Genomic DNA, 17,580 nt, shown 5'->3' with positions numbered 1-17,580 from the left:
GGGCATTATTTGTTTTGAGCCCTGCAAGGCTCCAACGGTGGGCCATTTTGTGTTTAGAGCCACGGAGGCTCTAGGGGGCACATTGTTGATTTGGAGCCCAGAGAGGCTCATGGGCGCAATTACTTAGTTTTAGAGCCCAGCGAGGCTCGTGGCCGCATGTACTATATTTGGAGCCCAGTGAGGCTCTTGAGGGCATTTTATATTTAGAGTCCAGAGGGGCTCACCGCCCACATGATGTTTGGAGCCCAGTAAGGCTCTCGGGGGACCCGAGTGTTTTGTTCAGAGCCTGGAAGGCTCCATCGTTGGCCCCATCACTGTCTTCACATCTGTCCAGCACTTCGTGGGCAGCTGCCACGTTTAGGCCCCTGACATTGGGACACAGGGCGTCCTAGCCCCATCAAGGCCAGTTGGCCTAGGGACTGCCACAGGTGGTGGCTTATGTAAGTTTTTGCGCAATTGTGTGGTTTTTCCTTGCACCTCTGAATGTTTTTAGGCATCATGTGTTTTTGCGCTATTGAGGTGTGGTCTGGCACCTCTGAATGTTTTTATGCATCATGTGTTTTCCTTGTTCTTACACCGCTGAATGTATTTTTATGCATCATGTGTTTTCTTTCCCTACACCTCTGAATGTTTTGGATGCATCATGTGTAATGTGTTCTTGCTGATACCCCTAAATGTATTTTGTTCTTAGGTGGTTGTTCTTTCCAGTACAGGTGGTCCTAGTGAGGTCCTGGTTCCTGCATGACATTCTCCTAAGGTGGTTAGGGTTGCGTAGGTGGTACTTACCTGTTACCAGTAGTTACTGGTTGTGTGCTATACTTGCTAATTTGTGCTACACTTATTCTATGATCTACAAAGTGCTATTTCTGACAGTATTTCTATTTCTAAAGTGTTGATTCTGACAGTGGCCCATGTGGCCCTGTCCTGTACATAATCCCTTGTGAATATTGCCCGTGCCAGTTGGCACAATGTATATTGTGTGATTACTATCTGGTGTGTTTTGACAATACAAAAGTTATTTTTATATAACCTTGTGTGGAGTTCCTTTTGTGGTGTGCCTAGGATGTTGTTGTTTTTTTTTTGTTTTTTTTTTTTTTAAAACCTTTATTGTACAAAGAGTGCTCACAAATACGGGCCTACAACCCAACGGGCTGGCCACGACATAGTAGAAGCAAAATTTGCAATACGAGGTTGTCCACAGGATATGACAGCAAAAACACAGGAGAAAAACCAAAAGCCATAGAGCAAGCAGCAGGGACAGGATATTGGAAGGTTGATTTTCTTTTACGGGAACGGGGAGTACAGGATCATGATGGGCAGTGAGTCAAACAACAAGGGAGGGGCCGTGGTGAGCCGCGATCCGGCGATCATAAAAATACAGGATAAAGCCAACACGAAGTAAACATATCGATAAATACAAGCACAATTGGAGTACCACAAGGAGAGGCAATGGCGTTCGCCGTCCAGCGCCCACCCACCACAGCAACAACCCAACTTAAACAAACATAAGCAAAAAGACCCCACCATAAAAGGCAGTACGATACGCACCCCAACAAAAGGAAGGAAGCCCCCCACGAAAGAGGCAGGGGAAGGAAGAAAAAGGAAAAGAAGAAGGGACTCCTACCCAACCACGCGCCCCCCCGGCGACAAAGCAGGAAAACAGAAACCGGTGCACGGCATACATTAAAGGTCGATGACAGAACACATAGCGAACCATAATCACAATACGACCGGAAGGGCAATGCATCAGAAACACCCCAGGGGGACACATGACGAGACAGGGTCCCGAAAAAGCGAATACTCAAGAGCCATAGAAAAAAAAAAGGGGGGGAAAAAGACCCCCCAAAGTGACAGACCCCCCCACCCACCCCTCAAGCCCACCCTGCACCCCTGCAGAAGGCTATGGCCTACCCCCCAGCAGCGTGCCTGTCGCCCTAATTAGAACCCGAAATATAGAAGAGCAAAGAAAAGACGGAAACAAAAGACAAAAACGGGGGAGGGGAGGGGAAGGGAAAAAGGGAAAAGAACACACACGGGGAGGGCCAAGAGACAGTATTATCTGCACCCACCCACCCGCCTGAGACAAAGGGCAGAGCCCTCGGGAAGCCAAAAAGTATCAGGATACACTCCAGGAGTACCATAAAGTCACATATAAGCATACCGTTACATGCCGATCATCCAACCAGTACAAGACTACCGCACACAGAGGCAAATTTGTATCAGCCCTGTCCTTGTTTGTCCAAAGCTGTAGTGGTCCGATCCACTAAGAACCAGACCGCGAAAAACCGAAGGCACAGAACAGGGAGATCAGACGGCAGTCCAGATAAGACACGTGGAGTAAAACACGGAAGATCCAGGAAAGTCATGGAACATCGCACACAATGCAGGCACAGTTTCAGAGACAGTTCAAGAGAGGCCGATCCAGCTGGGTTGGCACAGGAACCATGGCCGGTCGGTCGAGGCGAAAGGAGGCAGGAAAAGTCATCGAGTCCAGGCCAGACGGAATCCGGCCCCCGGACCAGCGGCAAAGGAGACAGCACAGGACGATGAAGGGCAACGGAACACCGCACACTCACAGACGCAGCTGTCGCCGGGGCCACTTTTCCTAGGATAGTTCCAGCCGCACCCTGCAACGGTGAAGCCACACCCGGTTTTGGGGGCCCGAACGGCCCGAAGAGAGGATCCACCTCCAGGATGAAGACGGGTGCAGCCACAGAAGCTCGCCAGGAGTGCAGGGCGTCCAGGATATCCTAAGTGTAGGAAAACCTTTACAGTATCCGGCACCCGGGCCATGCGGCGGGCCTCCAGCGCTCGCCCAGGCTGGGCCGAGACACTCAGGGTCGGCCGCCATCTTGGAAGCCCGGCGAGGCCGCGGCAGCCGTCAACCTCTGTCAGGGCAGCAGCGAGGCAAATGAAGACCAGCCGACCGGCGGCAGGGCACCCCGGTGCAGGAAGGGGGGCCACCAGAAGATGGGGACTCACCGGCTCCCCAGTGCCGCCGGTCCCGTTCTCCGAGTCCGGGCGGAGGAAATCAAAATGGCCGGACCGGAGAACAAAGGGGGAGCAAGCCGGATATACGAGTAGCCCCGTCAATGGAAGGCAGCGCCTCCACCCAAGACCTCCGGCCCACCGGAGCCGGCCAGCAAGCACAGCCGGCCTACACGCACAACGGCCTCCACGATCACGTCCACTGCGCCATCAAGGGCCGATCATCGTGCTCCGTCCCGTCCGGGCGCCGCCAAGAAGGTCCAGGCCAGCCCGCCCCGGAGGCCCCGAAGCGAGCGGGAGCGCAGCACAGGATCCACGGCACCCAGGACCACCGGAGCAAAAGGTGAGTGCCTGCAAGGCGTCTTAGTACTACAGCACAGCAAAGAGGGCTTCCCGGGGCAGGATAACGGCAGGATAAATGATAAAAACAGGCAGGCGAACGGAGCCGAGCTATAACGCGTCCATCTCGGACGCGAGCTTGGCTCCTCCCCCCCTAGGATGTTGTTGCTGTTGTGTGCTTGCGCAAATGCTTTACACATTGCCTCTGGGATAAGCCTGTCTGCTCGTGCCAAGCTACCAAGGGGGTGAGCAGGGGTTATCTTGGCGTGTGACTCCCTTGCCCTGACTAGAATGGTGGTTTCTGCCTGGCTTTGGCGTCAGCCTTAACCTACCAGAAATAGCCAGTTCTAACAGAGCACCAGACAATTCCTCCGCTACCTGCATCTAGCTTTAGCCCACTCGGACGAACTATCAAGGGATGCTGCATTTCTCCTAGTGGACATAGAAAGGGTGTTTACCGTACACTGGCCCTTCCTACAAGCATAAGTCCACAAAATGCATTTTGAACCTCTTTTTTGGTGTTGGTCTCTCTCTCGTGCTTGAGGACCTCTGGGCCCAAGTTTGTGCAAACAGAACCTTATTGCTTATGTTCCCTGTAGAACGGAGCACTCTGCAGGGTTTGCTGCTCTCTCCATTATTATTTGCACTTGTGCTGGAAACCCTCACGGAGCTCATCTGGATGGATGCTAGACTCAGTGGATTCAGGTGGGAGGGAGGTGCTGAAGACTGTGTCTCTTGGTACGTGGACGATATGCTTCTCTTAATTCAGAGACTGCTGGGCACTATCCTGTGGATAATGGAAATCCTGGCAATTTATGGAGATGCATCAGGACTCAGAGTTACTTGGGGAAAGTTGACTATTGTACCCCTTTGGGTGGCGTCCAGCTGGTAGATGGTTGATTCCAGGTGGAGGGTGGCGGGCGACAGCTTTTGCTATCTGGGCATGTCTGTAGCTCTCACACAACAAAGATATTTGGATCTCAACATCACCCTATTACTGACTAAGGCGAGACATGTCATGAAAGAATGGGCTAAACTACCGCTATTGTTGGCTTGAAGGGGGTGGGGGTGATATTTAATATAGTATCCTGCCCTTGTTTCCTCTATGTTTTACAGCACTACACCCACCCGATTCCACCCACCTTTTTCATAGATCTCCTGACGCAAATTAGCAGTTTTCTCTGGGCTGGGAAGTGAGCCAGGGTCTGCATTGAAAAATGTTGTCGCTCTCTATAGGTGTTTATACTGGGTTGCGCGGGCGTTAAGCTGTACTATTAGGCCTGACAACTAGGGAATATTCATGAATGGAATTGGACGGACAGGTGCGACCATGCATATAGACTTGAGTTGGACTTTCCCTATTCACATGGTTTACGCACACTGCTATGTAGCAAGTCTCCCCATCATATTTACTGAACCCCAAGTAGCTCCAACAAAGGGGGACACATTTGTCCTGAGGGCCAGTGAGAGCCCATGCCGCATTTTAGCTTTCACAGCTGCCCAGCAAGTAGTGAGCAGCTGCACCGTTTAGGTTCTTCTTTATTTCAGGGGACATGTCTTTTTACTCCAGGAGTGAGATGCACTCCTTTGCCCCATCCCTACCTTGGCCTGCACAGCTGCGCAGCACTTAGTGCCAGCTGCAACGTTTAGGCCTTTCATTGATGATTCCCAGTTGCCCAGCAAGTAGTGGGCAGCTGCCACGTTTAGGTTTGCGCCAAGTGCGCCCCCGTGAATGCCGCTGCATTGGCAGCGCGCCCTGACTTTTTGGACAGAGGGCATTTGAGCCCTTTTTAGATGGCCAGTTGGCCCAGGGGACTATTAGGTTTGTAGGGCACAAGGCCCTAGTGTACTTTTTATAGGTGCTAGGAAATGGAATGTTTGTAGTGTGATTTATGCACCTTGATTTATGCTTATAGATGTGCTTTTATGCTTACTAGGTTTTTTACCTACTGTCTTATGTTTTCTACTGTGTTCTAGGTTTGATTTATTCCCTACTGCAGGTTATGTTACTACGTTTATTTCCTAATGCAAGTAAGGTTTAGGAGTTGTGGTCTACTAGATTTAGGCTTATGAGGTTGGCGCAGAATAGAGTTCTCGCCTTGTGTGCTACTGTGCCTGTTCTTTGATGGAATTATGTACGCGAGGAGCTGGTATGCTCGATGGGGCTGCAGAACGGGAGGGCTCCCTGATTATTGCAGAATTACTCTGGAGACGCCACGCCAGACCTGCCACTCACCCCCTCTGAAGACATCCGGACACTGGCCCTGTCCTCCTGCCGCTTCATGGCATAGATTACACCCCCTATGCTTTGTGAATTTTGGGGACTGACTGAACTTAACACCAAGGTCTCAACCCCCCTGCCTGACCTCAAGTTAGCAGCCTCAGTTGGTCTCTCCACGATGCTCTAAAGCTCCCGGACAATAGAACTGGTCAGCGTCCTGAGCTTAACCACATCCCTCACCTGACCTTGATCCTGCTCTCCCTCCTGGACATGTACTCTGAACCCTCCCTCGATCGTAGAGACCCTGCTATTTGACCGTTGTCCGGTGGAGCTACCTGTTAGCTGAAGAACAGATGGGTTGTGGATTCCCCCTCGGCCGTCACCTACCCAGCCGGATTTTGGGCAGACTTTCCTTCGTCTCTCTGTTGTTTCCCCCTCCTACCCTTTCACCCCACTCCCTTCCCCCTCTACGCTCCCTTCTTCTCGCCCTGTTCCCCTTTAATGTTTTTGTGTTGAGACCTAGTCATTTGACCGATGCCCGGTGGAGCTACCTGATAGCTGAAGAGGAGATGGGCCGAGGATTCCCCCTCGGCCGTCACCTACCCAGCCGGACCTTGGACAAACTTTCTCTTTGTCTCTCCGCTGTATCTACACTACCCCTTTTGTCCTCACCCCCTTTCCATTGCTCACCCCATTTTCCTTTTCTTCTATGCTCCTAAAAAGTTTTTCCTGGTATCTTTTGTAACTTTTTTCCCCTCGTCTCTACGTCCTGTCTTCCTCCTACCCCTTTACCCTATCTCCTTACCCTTCCTGCTCCATTACCTTGTCCCCTATGTTCTGTAAATGCTTTTCTTGATACTTATGTAACTTTTAACTGATGTAACTTGCAACATTATTGTCCCTCATGTAAAGCGCTCTGATTCCATCGGGTCTAGCCAGCGCTATAGAATAACTCATTAATTACATTTGTTCCCATTTAGTACTCTTTCTCCCTTTGTCTTTCTCCCTAGATCCTAGCTCCTATCCACTCTCCCCTGAATCTCTCACCTTGCCTGCTAGTCTGCTTAGCCCCCTGTCCTTTGTGCCCTTTGACTAAGCACTCCTTCTCCCCTTGTTGGGGAAAGATCCAATATTTATACTCTGGAGTCTCAGCGTACCCGCTCAGAGAGTCCACTGCGCCAAGGGAGCCACTCACAGCTGAGGTATGGTATGGCACCCCTTGCCAAAGCACTCCCTCTCTCCTTTTTGGGGAAGGATCCAGTATGTAGGCCTTGGAGTCTCAGAGACCCCTCTGAGAGAGCCCACTGCGTAAAGGGTGCCTCTCGCAACAGAGATAGGGAAGTGATACCACTTCCCCTGGGATCACAGCTTACTGGACTCTGGACGTTGCTTTGACTCGTCTACCGGTTTGTATCCCCGTCGCCCTTCCCCTCCTCTTTCCATGCGATGTCCTTCACACTCACCTCCTCTTTCCCGCCTTCATTACCTGTCTACTTCCCCAGCTCTTTCCCCCTCACCTGAATCTTCGCCCTTGCTTGCTTTTCCCCTTTCGTATTTGTGCTTATTGTTTATCTTGACCTTACAAGTAATTATGTTGCCATGCTCTAATAACTGTGTAACCTTTGTAACGATGTAACCTGTAACTATGATCTGATGCTCATGTAAAGCGCTCTGATACCTCCGGGTCTAGCCAGTGCTATATAAAACCTTTAAAATAAAATAAATAAATAAATAAATCATTCGCTTTCCCATATGATGCTGGTATGCGGCTCTCCGCAATATGAAATGGTTTGGCACCATTACCGGGGCAACCCCCCTTATGGCAAAGAGATGTGGCTATCAGAGATAGCAGGCCAGGAGAGGTTTCACAGATGGAACCTGGAAGGTATATCCACAATGGGAGATGTCCTGGTTGCAGGCCATCTGACATTGTCCTGGGAATTAGTGACTGAATTCCACCTACACTCTTAGATTTACCAGTATCTACAGTGTGCCCTGGAAGGTTACAAACAAAAACTGGGAGCGCTCTCTGAGTTCAGTCCCGCACAACTGGGGAAAAGTTGGTATCTCCAGACTATACATATCCTTACTCACCAACACCCCAGCCCCCCAGGTTACCCGAGGGCCTTCGGTGTTGCCTGTCTTCAGACTCATTCTACCATGCAATTTGGGAATGCCCCGAAGTGCAAATATATTGGAAAAGGGTCAACAATATTGTGGGGTGTGTTATAGGGCGGGAATTTACCCTCAATCCCAAAATTATACTGTTGGGAATTATGGACGCATTGGGGGAGGGGCGTGCCTCATGCTCATTCATCGCTATGGTGGAAAGAGAGACAGGAACAGGCACTGGAAGGAGAGGCCCCCCTTGCATGCATGGATTAGGGGCACGAACAAATGTGCAGTAATGGAAAAACTTGTGTATAAGGCTCGAGGTGTGCCCAAGAAACATTAAAAGATATGGGCTCCCTGGAATCAATTTGCTGAGAGCCTATACTAACTACGAATCTGTTGCGAGAGGAGGGATGACCCTCATTATTCCTGTGTCACTGGAAGGGGTGGATTATGTAACCATTAATGTGATCATATTGACTGTACTGATTAACTGGCACACAAATGCTCTGGCATGGTTTATTTTTGCATCGAAAACTAATAAAATGTGTTATAAAATAAAAAAATTAAATCTTAGCTGCCCTCTGAAAATGAATGAGTTGATTGGTGACATGCACATGATGAGTTAGCAGATTCCAAAGGGTGCTTGCATGATCAGGAATGTACACAATTGATGTTAGACACCTCAATTGATTGTCTACAGCGGCACTAGAAGAACTACCCATGTTCTGTATGTAATCAGGGATTTTCCACAAATTATCTCATGAGTGATGCTAAGGATTTTACATTTCGCGCTGGACTGAATAGACAGGCGGTGCGTATCGTATCAGGCTTATGAGGAAAGATGTAGATGAGGTAGGATTTTACTTCTCCAGCAGCTGAACTTAAGACAACTTGCAGCTTAGATATGTTTTTCGGTGGTTCCTGCGAACATTACATCGGAGCAGTCTAGTGCTACTACAATAACGCATGCAGGGCTGACTCTTTCTCTCCATCCAAGAAAGACCAGATCCAGCTAAGTATTTTTGCGAGGTAATGAGACACTGCGACTGTAGTGCTGATTTAGCCATCCATTGACAAGCATGAGCCAAAGATCATGAGAGGGAAGCTTCCCTAAAAACGGGTCTGGAGTAGATACAGGAGAGGGGACTGCACTGTAGGATTGTTTGCTGTAGGGCAACCAGGAACTGCTGTAACAGTGGGTGAAGTAATCTGTGGGAACTTTTCCCCATTGGTCAGGAAAAGAGCCTGGAGTCACCCCCACCCACTGGCTAGTGCAACCCATAAATGTGGTACCTCAAGAAATCCTCTTCAGAACACTTGCTGGACCTGCAGAAGATCAGAAGATCAGAAGAGAACAATACCTTGCATCCTCTAAGCTAGGAGAACTCTAAAGGACTACATCTGGTTTCTCTTGTACCCAGGGCAAATAAGTTATAGGGATACAAAAAGCTGAAGAACCACCTTTTCCTGGATTCCCAGTTGCCCAGTTCCAACTGGACTTGCGCTGAACCCTGTTCAAAGCCTTTGCTAGATCCAGCCTTCCCTGAAAACTGAGAGCTGTGGGTGAAGAGCTGAGCAAAAAGTGACTTAGCCCTGCCAAGTTTTGGGACTTACAAATATTCTAAATTCCAGAAGACCGGAACTAACCACCTGACCTGATCGGGCAAAGGCGAGACTTTGTTGGACTGAACAAGGAAGTTCAACCTGCTTGGAGCTTCTCTGCACCAGCAAATTTGTTTCAACTCAGCAAGAAGGTATTCAAATCGCAAAGCGCTTGTCAGCTACAGACTGCGGCCTTGCCACACTGGAAGAAAAGGATCTCCATTTCAGAGATTAAGTCACAACGAGAAAATCCTAACTGGCCGAATGTACAAAAAGTATCCAGACGATGGATGCATCTTTGGTGGGTGGGAAAGTTAAATTGATCCCGATCTGTGCTTTTCCCACCTGAATTAGCAGCTTCAGCTGGACCTCGGATCTCTTTGTGTTCACCTGAAGAGCAGTTCAAGAACCAAAACAATACAACACAATACCATGCCTTCAACCGAGCTACTTTTCCTTCTGTTATCAGAAGTTGTGGACTTGTTCATAATCATTTTTTGTGAAAAGGAATGCATAGATCTGTTCATGTTTAAAAAACAGGATCCGTTTTGATACACCACTGAAATTTTGGAAATGTGCTTAAAGTATGAGCTTGAATAAACAATCCCCTGCAAAGTGCATAGAGGGGCCCCCTTCCGGACTTAATCGGGAGCTCTCAGGCAAGGGTACTGCGCTGAGGAGGCCCCCTGGAGCTTGGGCTCCCCACGCACTGCAGGGGCAGCGGGTCTATGTTACACCACAGCTTTTAATATGGGAATAAGTGACGTGCAGGTGGCGCAAGCAGCTTGTAAATAAGCCCTTGATTGTTTTATAGATGGTGAATATGGAATTCACGAGAGAACTACAATGAATAATACAAAAAACCCTAATGTGTTTGGACCCTAGAAACCAACTTGTATCAGAAAGTTGTGTTATAGTCTCTTGTTATCAGGCAATGCAAGAGATTGCCCAGTTCAGACCTCGTAAATACACTACCAATATTATCTTAGCTTACACCAAATTGCATGGATGGACACTTACCGGGATTGTTCAATGGCTGGTCATTAACCCCTCCCCTGCTGGTGACGGAACCACTTCATCATCAGTTGCGGTCGCGCTGTGCTGATGACGGAGCGGTTCCGTCACGGCCCGCTCGGCACGCCTGCGCGGCGCGGATTCCGCGCCTGCGCTGAGCGTTCCATTGAGCGGGCGGGGCCGTGACGGAACCGCAACGTCATGAGCACAGCGCAACCGCGGCTGGTGATGGAGCGGTTCCGTCACCAGCATGCGCCCGCCGCGCGGCCGCCCCGCCCCTTAGCACTGCGGCGGAATAGTGAAGGGGTTAAGATGGGGTAGGTGCCTTCTCTTAAGCCAGTGGGAATGGTGTGAGGATCATTGGTACCACAGGTTTAGTTACTACTCCCAGATTAGTGACTTCTCATGATGAAGTACTGATGCTTCTACTCCTCATCGAGATGGAAGCCAAAACAGTGCGTAGGGGAAGGCGGGATATTTTGTCCCACACAGAAATGGTGGCCAGCTCCATCTCTTTCTGGTCTCAATACTATCCTGTACCCCCAACCCTTCTTAACCAAACCCCAGCTCTCAAACACACCAACTTAGTCCACATCTCGCTCACCTCTCCAAACCTGCTATTTTGTGGAGAGCTTAGAGACTGACCAACAATATCCTCCTTGCCAGACAAACAAAAACAAACATCTTACACCAAGATGGGGGGCACAGGATGAGACCCGTTAGGACAAGAAAGGCTATGAACTCCAGAACTCAGGGGTTATTGAGGATAACATAAACTGTGGAAAATGTGAATCCCAAGTACGCGTTCACGCACACTTCAGTGCAGGCAATGGGAACACCTTTCAGTATGCGATGGTTAATATCTTTATCATATAGCCTTATTATTGGTGCCCTCCCACAGCAAAGCAAGAACAATTACACATTTTTGTAAACAGATTTACTCTGGATTTTTTGGAGAAGCATTCTTCTCTAATTGGTCAAGAATAAGCTGCTGTGCTGGGCAGGGGCTGTTGTTACTACATCTATGTCCACAGTTGTACTACATATCTGTGGTGCAATCTGTGGAATCTCGTGAAAAATGAATCCAGCAAATGATGTATTCTTAGACATGACTTTACCAGCCAGTGCATACTGAAGCTTTAGTTCCCAAGTGAGAGGCTCTGCACAAGTTATAAAGGAAATTGGAAAAACTTGAATCTGGTTCCCTGACTAGACAGCGGGTTCTCCATGACAACCCACCTGGTGCTGACTAAGCTTTTCCCTTTCAATCTGAGCAAAAAAGGTGAACATTCTTTATGAGTAATTCTTGGAACCAGGCAGTCACTTCTCTGGCAACCCACCGCCCCTCACACATTTGACATTGCTATTTTACCCGATTCATCTTCAGAAAGAGGCAGGGTTGTCCCACAGAATAGCCAAAGGTGGGATCCTCTATCCCAGAACAATTCTGGAGCATTGAGCGCCTGAACTGACAGGCTCTCCTCGGTTCATCATCGTTTCCAGGTTGCCTGAAGTACTTTCCAGGGGTACATTCTATGTTCTTTGTTGATTGCAGGCTATCATTATAAGCTGAAGGACAATAAAATACAAAGTCACTAACAGCCTGTGTCAAACCATCACCAACTTGAAAAAAACTGAATACATAAGGGGTAATTTAAAGATTGGGGCTTGATGGATGTATATTACAAATATTAGTGCAACAGGGTGTTGTTTTGCATTACCAAAATTGTACAGGTTTGTTTGGACATGTTTTTTGATGTTACCAAACTAAAGGGCATATTATCAAACCCATTATCGCCACTTTAGCGGCAATTTTCTGCCAATAAAAGCGGTGATAGTGTATCGCCCTTTCTTGATAATATGGCCCTAAATGCGCACTATAACCAAACAGTTCATAGAATACAATAGAAAACATCCTAAAAATAGAAAGCTCTCTCAAACAAGCACCTTTTGATGAATAACTAGTCCCTTTTAAGAGTAAAGAGGTACACAGTTGCTTTTCACAGATAACTTGTGAGGCCTTTCTCATCCAAGAACGGCAATATTGGTGTCAAACTACCATTCAAAACTGGATTATCAAGTTTAGAGTAAATTGAATCCTCCTGGATGTAACTTCAGAAAAGGCTAAATGAGGTGGGGGCGAGAAAGCAGACTTGACTAACTCTGAGGGGTAGATTTAGTAATGTTGGCAGGTAGTAGCGCAGACGCGGGGTGGTCCACAGGGGCGGGTGCCCCAGGCTCCTAATTCTTATGGGGCGCACAATTTTAAAAGAAATTATTACGCCCCCTAACCCATGGACCGTTAGCACTTCCTGAGCTAACGGTCCACATGTTAGGTGGGCGATACTTTCTTTTAACATTTTGAACCGGGCACTGGTAACCCACGCTACGCTGCTGGTGGCAGGTACGGTTCCAATTTTGAATGGTGCTTGCAGACCTTATAGCAAATAGGAGCTTCGATTTGTGTCATGCAGCATGAGTGCCCGTGCAAACTTTAGTAACTCTATCCCTAATAGACATCTCTTGCACTGACCTAAGATAGTGGATGGTAGTGGAAGTGTTAATGTACGAAATTGTTGCAAAATGTTTATCAGGATAGGGCTATTTTCTTCTTGTCTAAGGAAAGATAAAAGCAGGGGGGGCTTTTTATTACTATATAGTCTGTTTCACTGTCAAAGCCCTTTGAGAAAGCAATTTGGGCCTCTATTGAGTCTTTCTATCACCAACCTTATTCCAAGATTAGTTTAATTATAAGCAGCCTAAAAAAGTACAAATATTTCCAGATAAATCCAGGATGAAAATTGGACGATAACTAGCAAAGTCAAGATTTAACACCACTTCTTCATGCTACATGAAGAAAAACAGTTTTAAGGATACCATTCATTATTTGGAATAAAATGGTACCCAACTTGCCTCATCCAGGACAAACATATGCTGGGATGTAGTTTAAACCAGGAGCCACGCGAGGCTTCCTTACCAATAGTGCTGCTCTAATCTCAGTTAGGGTAAATGGTGGTTAAGGACCTTGTGTGGTGTTGTCGATTTAGGCATTTAGAGAAAACCCAAAGGTTTTCCAGGTTATGCTCACACCTCTGCTCATTTTGCTGGTTTTCTGTTTCCATTGCTACCCTGGAAATTGAGTTATTTCTGTTTTTAACAGGAGTGAATCACTGACCATTACCAAAGTGGTAGTGTGTCGGAAAAGAGTTTGTGACTATGCCCAACTTCTGTTCCTGATATTTCCAAGCATCTCGCCCTAGAACACTCACTCCCAACGCCTTGAGGGTGTGTTTTTTCATGCGTGTTTTGAAATGTACAGAAGGGTTCAAGGATTCACGTGTCTAAAATCACATTTTGTGTATACCTTCCACTCATAAAACGAGCCATCTGCACACTAAATTGAACTTGTACACGAAACTAGTCAAACTGTATGTCACGGGCAATACAAATCTGGAAAATGCAGCACCCAGGTATCTATTAACACTCCCTGGACCTTACATCCCCAGACACTCATTTCCCAAAATGTATTTATAATTTATTCTCACGTTCAAATGTTGTGCCAATCTGCCCGTGGATGCCTACCTGGTATACAGACCTATCTACAGGCAAGGCCTGCTCAGTTGTTGTGGGAGTGGTTATGGTGTCCTCCATACTGGAGGCTTCCATTTTGATGTCTTGTAGAATTGATGCTCACAGACCTTAAAGCAGGCCACTGGGCAGTCGGGCGCAGTGCTGGTGAGCTGACAGGAATAATTTTTCTCAGGACTTGCTTTATTATACTCATAATGGGGGACTGAACGTAGATATTGAGGAGTAAATATGCTATGCTATAAAAATGTCGTAGCCAGACTATTGATTACCAAAATATTGAGGAAGACATTTTTATGACTAAGCATAGAGTTACTATTTCTAACTGCACTTATCTGTCCCTTTTTTTTTTGCGTCCTCATCTCCCCATAGACTCAGCAGTTCTGACAAGCCGCTTTATACTAACTGTGCTCCCTCCGACTCGCTGCTTCCGTCTAGCCATCCATGGGCTTCCTCTTTATCCCGAGGACTGGGCGTAATCATTGGACTTATATGCCGCTCTCCAGACTTTAACCGTTAATCATATGCAGGCGTCGTCCCAACGATGTCAAAGGGGACCAGATATATGTAGGTGATTCTTCATACTCTAGACTCACCATACGCAGAGCGGATTTAATCCAACCTTCTCTAGTTGGAGGGGTAGAATTCTTCCATCTTATGCAGATCTCTCTTCTGGCCAAGACCACCAAATTAAGAAGTAAACCCATCTGAGGCTGTAAAGATGTTATATTTTCCTGCTTATTTAGGCCAAAAAAGACCAGAGACAGATTTGCCACTATGTGCATTTGTAGAATGTCCGCTAGGGATTCTCCCACCTCTTTCCAAAATCTTCCCAGTTCTGCACAATCAAAGAACATGTGTATATCATCTACCTTATTAATACGGCACCTCGGGCATGTTGGTACTGAAGCGGAGGGAGCTGCAAATTTGGCGATCTTAGCATGGGTATAGTATAGCCTGTTTAAAACATAGAAATGATTTTTCTTTAGTGTTGCAGGCTTAATGTATTTATACATTAACTTTACAGAAAGGTCAAAGAGGTTTTCGGAATCTTGGAGAAGTGGAGTAGTGTTCCAGACAGCTGCCTGCTGGGGAACCTCATGGTCTACTGCATCTAAGCGGCTGTTATACCAAAATGATACCTCTTTTTTCCTCGGTGAAACACTCTGAAATAACTGCTCTAGCTCCCAATTGCCTACTGTCTCTCCTGCCTCTGCCTCGAACCATGATCTTGACTGAAAATACTTAAATCGTGAAAATGTGGACCAAATCTTGTCTAAAAGTACTTCCCAAGGGAGAACCCCATCCGAATCTACCAGATCCGACCACTTCTCTAACTCTGCTCTTCTTATCGGGATCGTCAAAGAATCTCCCAAACAGGCCGGGGTACCCGGTGAATCCCAGATTGGTGCAAATGGGGAAAAATAGCCAACACCCCAGATACATCTTAGTTTATGTTATATCTGAAGTGCCGCTTTTAACACCTTAAGGCATACCTTCTTGAAGAATCTTGGAGCCCCAAACTTATATAGAAACACCCGCCTGCCCACTGCCACCCTCCGCTAACACACGTTCTCCTAGTAATCTACCCCAGGAGGTTTCTGACGGAGTAGATAGAAGCATCCTTATCCCCTTAAATTGAAAGGCCAATAGGTATAGATTTATATCAGGGAGTGCCAAACCACCTTTCAACAATTTTCTTCGTAATTTTTTCCAAGATAACCTGGCACTTTTCTGCCCCCAGATGAAGCTGCCTATCTTTCCTTGAATTTTATTAATACTGTCCTGCGGGAAAATAAGAGAGAGTGCACTGAAAAGAAAAGTTAATTTAGGTAACACTGACATCTGTCCCTTGCCAATACATAGATATCTAAAATGTACTTAAGCTGTGGAGTTAACAAAGCAAGTCTATACTGACGTATTGCATACTTATCTTCAAGAATTGTTGGTAGTTCACATGCTGGATACAATTTGTTTGCAGAAAAGTATGTGTGCGCCGGATATTCTGACATACAACCAGTGACACACTGTTGCTCCTACCATAGATAAAGGCGAGGCCAGTGAACTCATTCATGGCTCTCAGTGTAACAATGTTTGCCCAAACTGTCTTTTTTCAGGCTAGAAACAATGCAGGAGCATATAAGGAGTAGCTCTGTTTTTGGGGGCGGCAGAGTCGTCTGTTGTCTACCACCATCCCCGCCCCCAAGAACAAGTTGCCCGACAGCCGCCACCCCCGCTCTTACCTGCACCGGTCGGCAAACTTAAGGTCCAATCCAGGTGACAAAAACTCTGTCCCCTACACCAGTTAGGACCGGAGGCTGGGAAGTGGCATACCATTCTCTTAATGGTGCCTTTTGAATGTATATAGTGACCTACTATTGAAACAGATTGTTCCTGATTCTATTGTGAGCTGCAGATCAGATCAAAATAAAGAAACTACCTATTAAAACTCCGAATTCCAGACTGGTTACTAAGTACAGAAAAAGGTTCGCTACTCTCCATATTCGAAGTAGAGTTGGCATTAACACCAACAGAAAACACACAATGGTAGAATGATGTCCCAATTACTCTTTCCTACTTCCTCTCTCCCTCACAATTTGGTTCTATAATTTGCTCTCTTGGTCCCACTACACACAACACTGATCCATGGACAACAACTGATATTGAGGTAGTACGTTCTGGAATCTGATTAAGCGCCGAAAACAAGATGGAAGCTCAGTCTTTGGGCTCCCACAAGAAAGGGCTTCAGTCCCTAAACAACCTGCTGCAAATAAGCGCCCGCCTAAAAAACACGAAGCCATGACAACATTCGGGTAACCACTGCCTGAATTATACACAATGTTTAGCGGAGGAGGGAGGGAGCTTGGCGAAGTGTGACTGCTGGAAACTCTCCGTCACCAGGGCCTGTGGTGGATGGGGCAGCCGCCTGCAGCATAGTGCACAGTAGGCTTGAAGATGAGCCTCTCGCCGCTGGTTCTGGAAGCCGAGGCAGCGCCCTATCACGAGTGGCGTGATCCTGGGGGTGAGGGACCGGGGCTGAGGTAGCCGTGCTCCGCAGGTGAGGTAGCGTCAGGGAGACTTGAGTGGTGGTCATGGTCCAGAAAAAGGCCGGTGGGAGGTGGTGGCATGCCTCATGGAAAAAGAAACCTGGGGCACGAAGAAACTAGGCCTAGAGACCTCTACATGACTGTGGAACTGTAAATTGGGCATTTGTGAATTCCAGGCAGAACTTATACTTGGCCTATCAGTGCAGAGGACATAGCGGCTTATCGACCGCCTCATGAAATGTGGAACTGTTACCAACTGAGAATATACAATTAGTGCTACCCAACCTACAAAATGTAATAAGACCTATATCATGTTGGAATCCTTGTGTAGAGGTAGGCTTGGACCAGATAGAGAGAGAATGGGGGCTGGAAAATAGGAGCGGGGAGAAGAGAACCCCAACTGGCACAAGAGTGACCAGAAAAAGCGGGTCAGAAGAAACCGACCATTGACAATACCACCCCATAGATAGACCCTGCAACAAGAAGCACGCTGATTAAGAGTCTGCCAGCAGAACCAGGCAAAAGTTAACAGGCCGCAGGAGAAAAGATGACCTGCTAACTGAAATGTCCTGTGCACGACTCCCCAGGAGGGCGGCAATGAGTGGCCTGTGAGACAGATGAGAGCTGAATTGGGGTTGGTACTACCCCTTTAGGTCCATCTATGTG

At 47.5% G+C, this 17,580-nt stretch overlaps 1 protein-coding gene across 1 annotated transcript in view; it reads right to left on the bottom strand.

The window, feature by feature from the left end:
- The window catches only part of LOC144827787 (protein ATP1B4-like), a 224,936-nt gene that overhangs the window by 53,088 nt on the left and 154,268 nt on the right, over positions 1–17,580 (bottom strand). Inside the window, exon 6 of the mRNA XM_078685973.1 lies at positions 11,652–11,848. Within this exon, the coding sequence (XP_078542099.1) occupies positions 11,652–11,848 (197 nt within the window). The remainder of the gene's footprint in view (positions 1–11,651; positions 11,849–17,580) is intronic.

Source organism: Lissotriton helveticus, chromosome 4_1 (assembly GCF_964261635.1).
Source record: "Lissotriton helveticus chromosome 4_1, aLisHel1.1, whole genome shotgun sequence".
Taxonomy (NCBI): domain Eukaryota; kingdom Metazoa; phylum Chordata; class Amphibia; order Caudata; family Salamandridae; genus Lissotriton; species Lissotriton helveticus.
This window is presented reverse-complemented; position numbering and strand designations above follow the sequence as displayed.